Genomic DNA, 14,097 nt, shown 5'->3' with positions numbered 1-14,097 from the left:
AGCTCTGAGTTACTTTTAATTATTTTGAGTCACTTAAACTCTCCCACAAGACTTTTGGAGCATCACGAGTAACCAACGAAAAATGCTCCCAGCTAAAAGCAGACATACCACGCGACTCATCAGACTGTGGTATTGTGTTAAACACACAGATCAGCTGACTTCCACAAACATGAGAAAATCCGGGAGGTATCCATCTCATTAAGACACCAGGGTACAAAAAAACTTGAAGGCAGAAAAAATTTTTTTAGTGTCAGTGACCTTTATAATTTAATACCTGAACAGCTTATTATCTAAGTATCAAACAGGGTCATACCACTTTATTGACTTGTGATCTTCAGAACACAACTCTGGTTTATTTGGAAAACAAATATAGGCGAGGAAAAGAATGCCTAAAATGGAAGAAAAAGTAAACTGTATACTTTGTTGTCATCAAGGATATCCTGTAATTCAAGTAGGCATACGGGCAAACCCTCCCATAAATCAGCTTATGAGTTCAATTCTGTTCAGCAGTTTTTCTAGAGGTCTAAGATTGCAAATTTAGTTCACCAACAGGCAAGACTGTTAGAATCACAGAACCTGAAAACAGAACTGTACTATCTAGTCTATCTCCCTCATTTTACAGACTTGAGGCCCACAGTCATTTGGCTATCTGGTCCAGAACTAGAACGGGTCACTCAGCCTTCAGGTGGAGCTCCCAATCTAGCTGGAGAGTCCACCATGCAGTGGCAGTTCTAGAACACCACACTGCCCCTGCAGAAAAGCTGGCCACCAGAATACTGACAGCCATGAACTACGTGGCATCTATTAGCTCTAACACTGAGTTTAATGTCTAACACTGAATCGCTGCTTCCTATCTTATGATTACGCATCTGTGTATCAAATAACTGGTTTCCACCTGCTTTTTTCACATGACAGAAGAATGACATTTTACCACAAACTTCTGGAATCCAAAATATTATGACTAAAGGTTTCTTGAAAGCTATTAGGATTTTAATTACAGAAGATAATCATCATTAAGTGATGTACATTTAGCTTGGGACCCTACCTCTGTCTATATTAGAAATGTGCCCCAAAGTGAGGTTCTCAAAATCTCATACACTGTTATGTATGGGGTCATGGACACTCCTTTCCAGGGCACCTGAGCATGAGGGCAAACCTGAGTGTACATATGTTCAGACCGTTGGAATTTGCCATAGGTATTCTATAACAGATGAAATAAGGTTTCTAAAATATAAATACGTACTTTTTTTCTTTCCAAACTGGAAATATCTGTTTTTCTATTTATGAAAGTAAAATACGTTTCATGTGAAAATATCCAGAAGTATATAAATTGCAAAGTGACAGTGCCCTCTCAATCCTACCTCCCATAATATCCAGTTTTAACTGCTAGCTGATAGACTGGAGTTAGACTGCCTGGATGAAATTCTGGCTCTGCCACTTAAGAACTGTGAGACCTCTCAGGGTGTCAGTGTTCTTATCTACAAAACAGAGATAATGACAGCATGTGAGAATTAATAACTAGGGTTTACTAAGTACTTTACAAAGTGTAGGTATTGTGCCAAGCACTTAAAATATATTAACTAGTTTTAATAAAGTGGTTGATTGATATGTGTTAAAGACCTTAGTGTCTGATATTAGTTGAGTGCTCATCAAATGCTAACTGTTACTATGTCGTTCCAAAACCTTAAGGCATATGTAATACACATACATAGTTTTAATATAAATGGGCTCAGATAAACTGTTCTGTAACTTGCTTTTCCCCTTACTATCTTGCAGATATCCTTCAATATTCATAAAAATAGATCCACTTTATCCTTTTCAAGGAGCACATAGTAATAATATTTTCTAACATATGATGAGTTATTTGTGCTAGACACTCTGCTTTATGTTTACCATCTCACTTAATCCTCAGACCAACCCTAAAAAGCATGTGCCATTATCATTTCCATCTAGAGAAGAGGAAAGTGAAACTTAGCTGGAGTAGGTAATTTGCCCAACATCATCAGCTTAAATGTGGTGGGACCAGAATTTGAATGTAGGTTCCTCTGAAACTAAGCAACCATGGCACACTCCATTTTCTATACTGCCATAGTTTTAAACCAATGTCCACTAACAGCTGTCTAGATGGTTTCCAGTTTTGGGGGGTATTTTTACCAATGCTGCAGCAAACATATTAGATCACGGATTGCACACTCTCTCTCTCTCATTTCCTTGTTATATACTTCCAGATGGGCAATTGCTGAGTCAAAGAATACTCACATTTAAAATTTAGATACACACTACCTAAGTGCTTTCCTGAGGGACAGTACCAATAGACTATCCACAGTTATATGAGAGAGCCAACACTGGGCACTGTCCATCTTTTTTTTTTTTTTTTGAGGAAGATTAGCCCTGAGCTAACATCTGCTGCCAATCCTCCTCTTTTTGCTGAGGAAGATTGGCTCTGAGCTAACATCCATGCCCATCTCCCTCTACTTTATTTGTGGGACACCTACCACAGCATGACTTGCCAAGCTGTGCCATGTCCGCACCCGGGATCCGAACTGGTGAACCCCAGGCCGCTGAAGCAGAACATGAGAACTTAATCGCTACACCACTGGGCCAGCCCCACTGTCCATCATTTTGATCTTTGCCAGCCTGATTAGTTAAAAAGAACCTATGATGTGTTAGTTCTGCTTATGCATTTCTTTGACTAAAGTGATTTAAACATTTTCCTATATTTTAAGTAATTATTTCTTCTTTAACAAGCTGCCTAAGTTTTTTGCCCACGTTTGTATTAGAAAATTCATTCTTGAAGAGATTCAGTACATTTGAACAATATAAATTATCACAGCCCATTCTTAGCTATTTTAAATAGCTGAAATTATACCATAATGCCAATATTTACATAATTTCAATTTATACGACTTAAGAAAAAAATCAGAGTATGCTTAGTTCATGCAGGAAATACACTTGTTACGTTAGAAGCAGGGCACTTCCCATAAATCAACAGGATCAAATGAAAACTATTGTCACACAACTCAAAGGTTGAGAATTTAAGTAGAAACATAGCTTTCCAAACTAAGTAAAATTTTCTCTTATCTCAGATGTGACATTATGACTCTATTGTTTGGACTAGCACATATAATTTCTTTTTTTAAATAATGCCAATTTAGTCTTTAGCAGAAAACTTTCCAGCTTAATGATTCTCTGGACGGCAACTAATCAACGTCCTTATCGCTGCTATGATCATCACCGTCCTCATCACGGCCACCATTTACCAAGCACCTTCTCTGTGCCTGCCAGTGCTCGTGCATTATCTCACTCGATCGTCACAACCACCACATGAGATAGGCACTATTTCCCCATTTCACAAATGAGAAACCGAGGCTCAGAGGGGTTAAGTCACTTGCTAGAGATCTCTCAACTAGAAAGTGGCAGGGCTGGGATCTGAACCCTGTCTGACTCCAGGGCTATTGTTCTAACATCATGCCTACCCTTTATGACCAGGCTTAATTAGCTAAACAAAGCTAAAGGCAAAAATAAATATGTAACTTCCTAAAGGCAATTCAAGAGAATTACTGGTCTTTTATTACACGATCACCTTACTTACTGTCAATAAATCTTAAACCTGTATAATTCCCGGTTTTAAAGAAACTTAAAAGGATCAACTCGCCCATCCTTCTACAGAAACAAGGCTGTTAACCTTCCTCCCACTTAACCTGCCCCCTTGCCCAAACAGCTGTATAAGTTGTTTAAAGAGCTTTATAATCTGTTGGGAATTTTTGCAATTATTTTGCAGATTATTTCAAATACGTATTTGTCTAACCTATGCTGTCCTCAGTTACTAGTCTAAATAGGGAAAGACTATGAGAAGGCTTTACTGTATGAGCAGGAGGATTTACCAACACAGAGTGGCAGCTACAATCCCGGCAAAGATGCCATCATTAGGGGTGAAGTCCAGGTTTAAGCTCCATGTAGACGGGTTCTCAGGAGCCCTGAAATAACCTCAGGAGGCAAGAAAGGTCTCCTCGTGGTGACACAGGAGTGCCTCTTACCTGCTTGGCAGCCTTACAATCAGAAAGTTCTTCTTACATCTAACCTAAATCTCTCCCACTGAAATTCAAACCCTCTTCTTTTTCTCAAATTCCCCATAAAAATGAAGAACCTCACTACAGCAATTAACGTGCCCAAATTCTCACAGCAAATAAGACAAAGGTAGCTGGAATCAGTACTGATTTTCTTCAGTGCAAAATCAGAAGTTCTAACTTTTCAATCTATTTCGCTAAGGGAAGAATTGCTTGTCTCCCTCAAGAAAACTGTGAAACTGATTTGAAAATAGAGTTGCCTTTCTGAAATCTTCGTGATTAGTACCTATCTGAGAATTTCAAAAACAGAAACCCTTCACAGTGCCTTTAAAGGTCTTCATTAATAAAAATAAAACCAAAGGTAACTCTTATCTAACATTTCTTTGTTGGGTACAGTCCTAAATGTTTAACACGCATGACATTCTTGATTCTGTGAAGTCAATGTTTCCCACATTAACGAATGAAGAAACTGAGGCTCAGTAAGTCACCACCCAAAGACACACAACTAGTCAATGGAACCTGGTCTGCCGCATACCCAGGGCCTAAGCTCATAACCCGCTGAGCTGCGTCGTCCCTCATCTGACCTTTATCTTTAAGTGGGTAAGCCTCCCTTTAGAGAGGACTTAGCTCCGGAAAGCACCAAGTTCTTTATAATAAAGTTTATTTTCCTCATCTCTTTCCGTTATAAAATTTGTGGAAACATAAGGCCCCAAGGTTTCACAAAACTAAAGAGTCATACTTAAGAATGCAGCAAACATTTTTAAAAACTAAGAAAAAAAATACGTGCACTAGGACTCAGAAGCAGGAGTCTGAGCAACTAGAGAACTTCTGCACTAGATAACCACCTGGTAACAGTGCATTCTGAGACTCTACTCTGTTCCTTCCTTCCTTCCTTCCTTCCATCCATCCATCCATTGCTCCATAACATAACAGTCCATTCTGAGACTCGACTCTGTTCCTTCCTTCCATCTATCCATCTATGCATCTATCCAGCCAGCCAGCCAGCCAGCCATCATCACACCTAAACCAAACTATTTTATTTTCAGAGCTGTAAAATATAATTTGACTTCTGGATGGGCAAGCCTCTCACCTTTTCCTTTTGTTCTCTCCCAAAATTCGCACATACTCTTTTCACATGAATTTTAGAATCTGCTTGTAGAGTTCAATTAAAAATACTATAGGGACTTTGAGTATCATCTTTTTGAAAAGAGGAAAAAGCATGATTTAAACTAACCCAGCCTTAGCCTCGGGCTTAAAATTACCGTTTTGGTTTGGTTTCTTTGCCAAGGTATTTCTGCCATCTGGGGAAAAATATCCAAACTGAAGGTTAGAGTTTTTTAAAGTCCCTTTTAAAAAGCTACACCTGAACTTACAGTTATTGATTATAGAAAACAAAATAAGATATTCAATAAACCTATTAGGTGGTGTTTGCAGGACAGTTAAGGCTTCAGTCTGACAAAAGATAGAAAAATAGAAGAAACAGCTAAGCTAACAGTTCCACTGGTTGTAGGTAAGGCTGATCAAATAATTGGCATCAATAGCACCCGTCATACACCAGACAGTAGGCTAGTAGGGACAGACCAAAATAGTAGGCGAGATGATATGAGCATTCTAAGATCCCGTAATACTGTTGAAAAAAGTGAGACTAACCCACAAAAACAATTAGTGCATGGGACAAATAAGCCTGGGTGGGCCTTTCTGATAGAAGCAGGGCTTCAGAACAGGGTAAGATCAGTGTGGCTGCAGTGCCTGATAAAAACTAATAAATTGGGCAGCTCAGCTGTAGCTTAACTGAATGCCTGGCAGTCACTAACATTTAATGACAGCTATTTAGAAGCCCATGTGAAGAAAAACAGTGATGACCTTAACTTGGTTTATAAATCAAGACGGAGCCACAGGTACAGCACCTACTCAAAGGGCAGAGACCCCACCAGCAAGCCTCTCTCCTCGTTCTCGCAGCAGCTCCGCCGGATGATGCCTGTGAACTGGGGCCAGCACTAGACTACCCCAACGGGAAGGCCCCAGACGCTCTGTGGCTCAAGGGGCTATTCAATACCAGAACCTGATCCTACTCCCCCTATACTCGGCCTGAAAAGCCCCTGTTCCCCAGAACCTGCATCCACAAAACCTCCACCCAGTTTCCTGATATCATGGAAACTTACTCACTTCACTCAGAAGACCTAGTATGTGGGCTCATCTATTTGCGGAAAGAGGTAGTTCTGTCCAAAAGTACTGAGTCAGACATTTTTACCAGAACTGGATTCATTTTAAAAAGAAGAAAAAAAATTTTTTTTCTTTTTTTTTTTAAATTGAATAAACAAGATGAGCACTGTATCTCCTTCCAAGGAGCAAAAAATAATGCTAAACATAGCTGGGAATGTTCGTTGGGAGGAATTGGAGTGGGAACTTTTTTAAAAATTTAAATCATATGCAAAGTATACAGTTTAATTTTTTTTTTAAGATCGGCACCTGAGCTAACATCTGTTGCCAATCTTTTTTTTTTTTCCTGCTTTTTCTCCCAAAGCCCCCTGGTACACAGTTGTGTATCTTTTAGTTGTGGGTCCTTCTAGTTGTGGCAGGTGGGACACCGCCTCAGCATGGCCTGACGAGTGGTGCCGTGTCCGAGCCCAGGATCCGAACCGGCGAAACCCTGGGCCACTGAAGCAGAGCGCCCAAACAACCACTCGGCCACGGGGCTGGCCCTCAGTTATTTAATTTTTAAAGCATTATTAGATAATGCAAAGCAAGACATCTCCGTGACTTCTTTACCAATCTGTCACGCCAGTAAGCATTACTTAGGGAGGGTATGTTCTTTCAAAATGAGTAGAAAACTTACCTATGAATTGGTTTCAAGGCAATTTCGCTAAAATCAGGAAGCTAAGGCTATTTAAACCTGCTGAGGTTCCTTCCAGTCCTATTGTGCTGTTTATACTTTTTAAAGTAATTATTAAGTACTTTAAACTAGGCAGACACACAGCAGGGTGTGAACAGTTTTCATACACCAACTTCAGAACTCTATTTCTAATGAGATACATTGTAAATTGTAAATTATAAAACAGTTCTTCACAGCCTTTAGATTTTATTAAGTGAAGTTGGAATAATTTGGTGGGTTGTACATTTTTAGAAGTGAAATACATATATAGTTCCCTACATACTTTAAGAGTTGTGAAGATCAAATGGAAGAGGTAAAATTGCTTTATAAAAGGCAAGACACTACTCAGTGTAAGATTATACATGCACTGGAACGCTGAAAAGGCTAAATCCAGGATAACAGTTATTTCTGGGGAGGGAGGGTGAGAGGGGACCACAAAGGCATCTCAGACTCAATCTGTCATAGTTGTTACTTCAACAACACCTGAGGCAAATACGGCAGACTATTAAGATTTATGCTGCAGACACATGAATGCTCCTCAAATTTTTCTCTCTTTTGTTTATATTTATAATAATTCATAATAAAAGCAAGAACTATGTTTATAATATAATCTTGAGAAAACAAAAATAAAAAATGATAGATTCTAAGGAATTTGAAAGGTTTCTTATAATTATTAAAGTTACTTAACTTTACACAAAGAGTATCTTGATTTCTACTAACAACTATTTTCCTTTCTAATATCATCACCACCTCTTTTCTTCCTTAAATTTCCATCTAACAGAGTTTAAATAAAAAAGCACAACTCTCAGGGCTGGTCTGGCGGTACAGCGGTTAAGTTCACATGTTCCACTTCAGCGACCAGGGTTTGCTGGTTCAGATCCCAGGTGCGGACCTATGCACTGCTCATCAAGCCACACTGCGCAGGAAGATGGGCACAGATGTTCACTCAGGGTCAATCTTCCTCAGCAAAAAGAGGAGGATTGGCAGTAATGTCAGCTCAGGGTTAATCTTCCTAAAAAAAAAAGTGCAACTCTCTCCAGGGCACGTGGACAAAGAAAGCTCAGTGAGATAGGCTCAGTGGAAGTGACAGTCCTGGGAACAGCTGGGAAGATAGAGTACCAAGACAGAAGACCACTGCCCGGGGGAGAGGCAGCCAGATTTCTGCAGCCAGGTTTTCAATGAGGCTTCATTATTTTAAGTATCATGACTTCCCAGAACACCAGAGAGACCCTATATTTAAAAGATTAAAAATATATCCCATACATGCTAAAATATTTCCAGGTGAAAAAACATAACATCAAGGATATGCTGCAAAATAATATAGAGGAAGTAGATGTGGATCATATGGAACAAGACTGGTCATGGTTGGATAACTGTTTAAGCTGGAGACGGTACATGGGAATACATTATACTCTCCTATTTACTTTTGAGTGCATTTAAATTTTTCTGTAATAAAGTTTAAAAAAAACTCAAACAAATAAACGATTTAACTATCACTGCAGTAAGTCTTGCCCAATTTCAATTTGTTAGGCCTATTCATGGCAAGGAGGCCAGGCAGCCAGGCCAGCATTAGTTCTGACACAACCACTAGTCAGCTGTGAGCCCTGGTCTTAGTTACTCAGTCTCTTCAGTTTTGAGTTTATCCATCTGAAAAAATGAAAGGGCTGGATGAGATGATACCTAAGTTCCCTTCTAGCTATAACACGATTATTAGATTTATAAAACTAACTTATGGTTATTGTCTAATATAACTAAAAACTGCAAATGTTACTAATGAAACACCATGGCCACATGGGAGTATCTTTAATCCCTTATTTATTTATTTATTTATTTATTTATTTGACAAACATTTGGGGGAGTGTGTACTATGTGCCAGGCAGTGTTACATGCGGGTAGAATACAAAGTTAAATGATGCAGAATTCTGCCTTCAAGATCCACTCTCATCATGGAAGAGAGATGTATAAACAAATGACAACAATACAATGTAAATATGACGATAGCGATGATGGAGTTGAAAATACCAAAAGGCCTTCACAGTGTGAGGGAGCAGGGAACAGTGAATAATTTCATACACAGAGAGCAAGATAAAGTAAGCGTCAGGAGATGAGACTGCATAGGAAAGTAGGGACCAGATTGAGGAGGATCATGAATGTGATGCCAAGGAACTTGGATGGTATCTGGAAAAGTGATAGGGAAGGAATTTTAAAGATTCTAAGCCTGGAAATGACGCGGTCCAATCCACTTTTTAGATGAATTGCTGGAGCAGGAAATACAGATTTCGTGGTGGTTGGTGGTGTCTGGGGGACAGAGGAGGGAAACAAAGAAGGGAAGGGAGGTTTACCTAGTAGTTGGGAGACAACTAAAATGGTCCAGCGTGGATGACAAGGGTGTGAACCAAGGCAGTCTTCACGCAGATTCCCGGAATACTGTTATAGCAGCATCTTGGGTTTTGGAGTAGGGAAAAGAAAGTGTCCTGAATTATATAAGTAAGTAGTTGTTAATGTACAATAAAGGTAATCAGTTCCTTCTTCAAAGCATAAATGAAGCAAAGGTTTTAGAAATGCAGATTTCAGGTACTCTGCTGTAATATTTCTCCCTCCATCTTTCAGGATAATATAGAAATTACAGCATGAAACTCTAACATCGATTCATCATTGGTGGGTTACCAGCTTCAAGCACAGTGCCTAGCACATAGTAGGTGCTTAATAAAAGTGAGTTATGTGTTGAACGGGATGAAATAAACAGTGCCACATCGTGCAGGCAGTTAACTCCCCGCTTGCTGGCCATCTTAGCAATGACTTGATAAAAAGCACAAGTCAGGAAAGAGGAAAATTCTTTTTCAGGTGAATTTTATGCCCCTCTGTAATCCCAGCCCTTCCAAGTTTTTAGACTGTGTCAACAAATGATCCTAACTGCTATTTCTTAGAGCAACGGGGTGGACAGTTAAGTGCTCGTAATCTAAGAGTTAGACTGCTCCCCACAGGTAGACTATAATAGAAGATATTTTTTCTTATACATTACACGGTGCCTTTTATCTTGCCCCCAAAAAGGCATTTCTAAGAGAAGTATTAGAATTGCTCAGTCTGTTCTCGGGGCCACAAACCGTACGGACTCTTGCTTCAATTTTTATAAAACAACAGCAATATTTTTCCCCTCAAAAACCATTATCTTTATTTGAATAAAGGTAAAGAGTAAGCACAGACAGGTGGATCACCTTAGACAATGTCCTGATGTCAGTGACTATTAGTCTGAAAGGAGAAAATCCTGCCTTTCCATTATCACCTCCTCACACTTTCAGATTTTCTCAGCAATGAGCCGTGGGACTAAACATCAACACCTGGAAATCTGATCACTCTATTCCACACCCATAACGTTATAAAACGTTAACACCCCCCCAAATGTTATCAGCAACAATACTATACCATTCATAATAATCAACTGAACATTAATTACATGCCAGGTGATAGGCTTAACACTTTACATACATTATCTCATTTGACTTTGATCCTCCCATTAACCCTAAGAAGTGGTACATAAAGTTACTGCCATTTTGCAGTATAAAAAAGTGGGCTCAGAGAAGACATGTGTCTTTATCTGATGTTAAACAACCAAAGCCTGTCAGACCCTGGTCCAGAACTCTCCATCAGGCTCTAGTACCGCCTCTCCCAAACCAGGTGAGGTAGGTGGGCAGATATTATCCTGTTTTAAAGATGAAAAACCTGAGGCTCAGAAAGTTGAGAAGACACACATTTAGAAATGGAGCCAGCTTTAGACTTCTATCAAGGCCTCTACCATAACCACTCCATGGGAATCAACAAAGTATAAAATCCCCACCCTTGTTTTAAAAAAAATCAAACACAGGCTGGCTTTGTCAACATAGCATAAAGGTCATGAGGTTCTGGTGGAAAAAAAAAAAGAAACGCCAGTAAAGTTTTTTTTTGACCTACCAAGGCCACCTTTAACTCAAATCATAAAAGGAGCTAATTTAGAAAATAATGCTTTTCAGATTTCTAACGTGTCCATTTATTTTTGTTTGCCAATATTTATTTTGTATGTTTCTTTTACAGCCCACATTCAACTGCCAAAGTTTTCAGCACTTATCAGACACTTGGGGAAAGGTTAAAGAGCAATCTCCTGTCCCCAACCACAGAGAAACAATGTCTCCAATTAATCCTCACAGAATCTACCGCCAAGTAGCAAGCAGGTGCAATATTTCTGATGCATTGTGTGTGTGTGTGTGTGTGTGTGTGTGTGTGTGTGAGGGGGTAGGGGGGTGAAGAGGGTAGAGAGAAACATTGAAAACAAACCACATTTGGGGGGCTTATTTCTTCTAAGTGACTTACATCTCATAAGGCATTTGGCTGTTGACAAGATGATCCTGCCCTTGAATACAAGGAAGTTGCACCCAGTCTCACAAAGCACAGAGTCAATCACCCTAAACAGAAGTCTGGACTTCCCTTCAAGACAAATATGGAATTCAATCTGTGTGATGCCTTGAATGCAGCTAATTAATTTGCAATCCTTTATTATGACCATACAAGGAAGGGAAAAGAGCTACCTTCCTTGTCCTTCCTTGAGGGGGAAGCAATAGAGGAAAAAGCATAATATTCAAATTCCATAGCAAAGTTCTAAAACTTTTCCATTAAGATACACACCCTAACTGAGTCATCAGCATAACACCCTACAGTGCATCACCTCAGTACTAACTACCTTTCCTGTACATGGTCATTCCAACTCAGTTAATTCTAGTCAAAACACAATGGGTAAGAAGCTATACCTTGTTTCATTCCTTTCACTTGGTATTTTAACTCTATAATTTTTAGAGTAAATGCATTGACCTTAATTCACTTAAGTACTTAAACTATTGCTAACCGAATAAAGAAACCACAGCTGAGGAAAATTACATCTGAAAGCAGCCAATAGCCAAAGCAGTAACAGCAACTTAAAGAAAATTCCTTCATGAACCAATGAGAATGTTTTAAATCCAAAACAGGTTATGAGGAGGGAAATTCTCTTCACCTAAAGCTAATGAGTGGACACTTTTCATATACATTTAGCCACTTCCCAAATAGCTGTATAAGAGTTCCTACACTGCGATCTTTCAGGAGGGCTCCATCTCAACTGGAAAGTAACTATCCAAGCTCGAAAATCAGTTGGACCCCTCCATGGTATTTTTTAAAACCATTCTCCACTGACTACTGTCCAAATATTTGAATGTGGCATATGGGAGACTGAATTTCCTGAAATCTTTTACAGGCCATCATCCACTCACAAAGATCCAAAACTGTTCATCATGGAAGCTGACACACTGGGCAACTCCAGCTCCAAGCTCTGCTCTGATCTTAAAAGTCCTTGATCCCAGCTACCACCCTGAAAATATGTTTCCCATTCTTTTACCATCACATTAAAATACAAAACAGAGTTTTAGGTGAATCCTTCTTTTAAGGATTAAAAATGAATTAATATTTCTACAGATACCAAGTTGATAAATATCTTATATATCTACTTCTAAGACTCTACAACTAGACTGCCTGAATTTGAATCCCTGATTCCACTCTTGCTAGCTGTGTGATCTTAGAGAAGTTAATTCACCTGTCTGAGCCTTGGTTTTCTCATCGGCCAAAGAGATTCTTGTGAGTTAAGACATGTAATGTATTTAGAATAGTACCTGACACGTAACAAGTGGTCAATTTGAAGAAACTATTATCATCATTATCATTGTTATCATCACTGTTGCTAACTTGACAATTATATTGTTAACACGTCCTTTTGCCAGCCTTCCAGTATATGGAAAAAAATCTATCAAAACATAAATCTCTGATCTACTACTAAGCTAAAGAAAATAATCATTGACGTGGTACATTTATTTCATAACCTACAACTTTTCAATCTTCAGTATTATTTTTGTTGATGCTGGGCTTTTGTTTTTTTTTTTTTTAAGATTTTATTTTTTCCTTTTTCTCCCCAAAGTCCCCCGGCACATAGCTGTATATTCCCCGCTGTGGGTCCCTCCAGCTGTGGCATGTGGGACGCCGCCCCAGTGTGGTCCGATGAGCAGCGCCATGTCCGTGCCCAGGATTCGAACCAACGAAACACTGGGCCGCCTGCAGCGGAGCGCGCGAACCCAACCACTCGGCCACAGGGCCAGCCCCATTGATGCTGGGTTTTTTTTTAACCAGGAAAAATTAACACGTTTAATCCCCTGTTCAAATTATTACGCTTTTATTTTCAGTTGGTCATTGACAGTTTGGTCAGCAAGTTACGTAAGTCCGTAATTTAACATCGTTAAGAACTCAATTATAGCAATAGTTTAGGATTCATCTGGATCTCTTATGGGCAACTATTGCAGATTTAAGGCAGTCTTTAAGTTACAAGCATTAAACTTTTGAGATCATGAAGCCAAAAACGTTTTGTCTTCAAAATAATCCTAATACATTTGGAGAGACAGATGCATCTACAACTAGGCTACAACATAGAAAATAAAAGTACAGTAATTTGAACAGGGGATTAAATGTGTTAATTTTTCCTGGGGTTAAAAAAGACAGCAGCAGAAATGAAAATAATACTGAAGATTGAAAAGTTATAGGTTATGAAATATATGTACCATGAATATGCCATGATTATGAATATGTATTCAAGATTTCATATAAAACTTAATTTATACATATTAAAACACTAAGGTGGAAAAAACACATTAGCATTATAGGATGAAAAATAAGCCACAAACTAGCATAAGATACTTGCAACACATTAAAATAAAGAATTAAATACAATGGTGATATAGTATTAATAGCTATTCTCATATAGTTCTTACTAGGATCAGGCATTATTCTAAACAATATACATGTATCTTTAATGAAGAATTCCTATAAATCAATAAGAAAAACACAAACAACAAAATAAAAAATGGGCAAAAATCCCAAATAGGAATTTCAGAGAAGAAAACACAAATGGCCCGTAAACACAATGAAAGCTGCCCAACTACAATTCTAATCAGAGAAATGAAAATTAAAACCCCGAGGTGGTATCATTTTGCACCCCAGACTGACAAACTTAAAAAGCCATTGATACGTAGTCTTGCTGAGGAAGTGGAACAGCGGGGACTCTCGTCCACTGCTGGTGAAGGTACACATTGGTGCCAGTGCTCTGGAGAGCAG

The 14,097-nt window shown here is 38.9% G+C and overlaps 1 protein-coding gene across 10 annotated transcripts in view; it reads right to left on the bottom strand.

Annotated features, from left to right (window-relative positions):
* Positions 1-14,097, bottom strand: part of STK38L (serine/threonine kinase 38 like) — a 79,679-nt gene that overhangs the window by 41,714 nt on the left and 23,868 nt on the right. For 2 of the 10 annotated variants that reach the window (XM_070271095.1, XM_070271096.1), the window contains exon 1: positions 1,362-1,473. The exons of the other annotated variants lie outside the window; for them this stretch is intronic. In XM_070271095.1, the coding sequence (XP_070127196.1) occupies positions 1,362-1,368 (7 nt within the window). In that variant the 5' untranslated portion in view covers positions 1,369-1,473. Of the gene's footprint in view, positions 1-1,361; positions 1,474-14,097 lie in introns of those variants that run through there. 10 annotated transcript variants of the gene reach the window in all.

Source organism: Equus caballus, chromosome 6 (assembly GCF_041296265.1).
Source record: "Equus caballus isolate H_3958 breed thoroughbred chromosome 6, TB-T2T, whole genome shotgun sequence".
NCBI classification, from domain to species: domain Eukaryota; kingdom Metazoa; phylum Chordata; class Mammalia; order Perissodactyla; family Equidae; genus Equus; species Equus caballus.
Note: the sequence above shows the minus strand (reverse complement) of the source record. Positions and strands in the feature narration are given on the sequence as shown.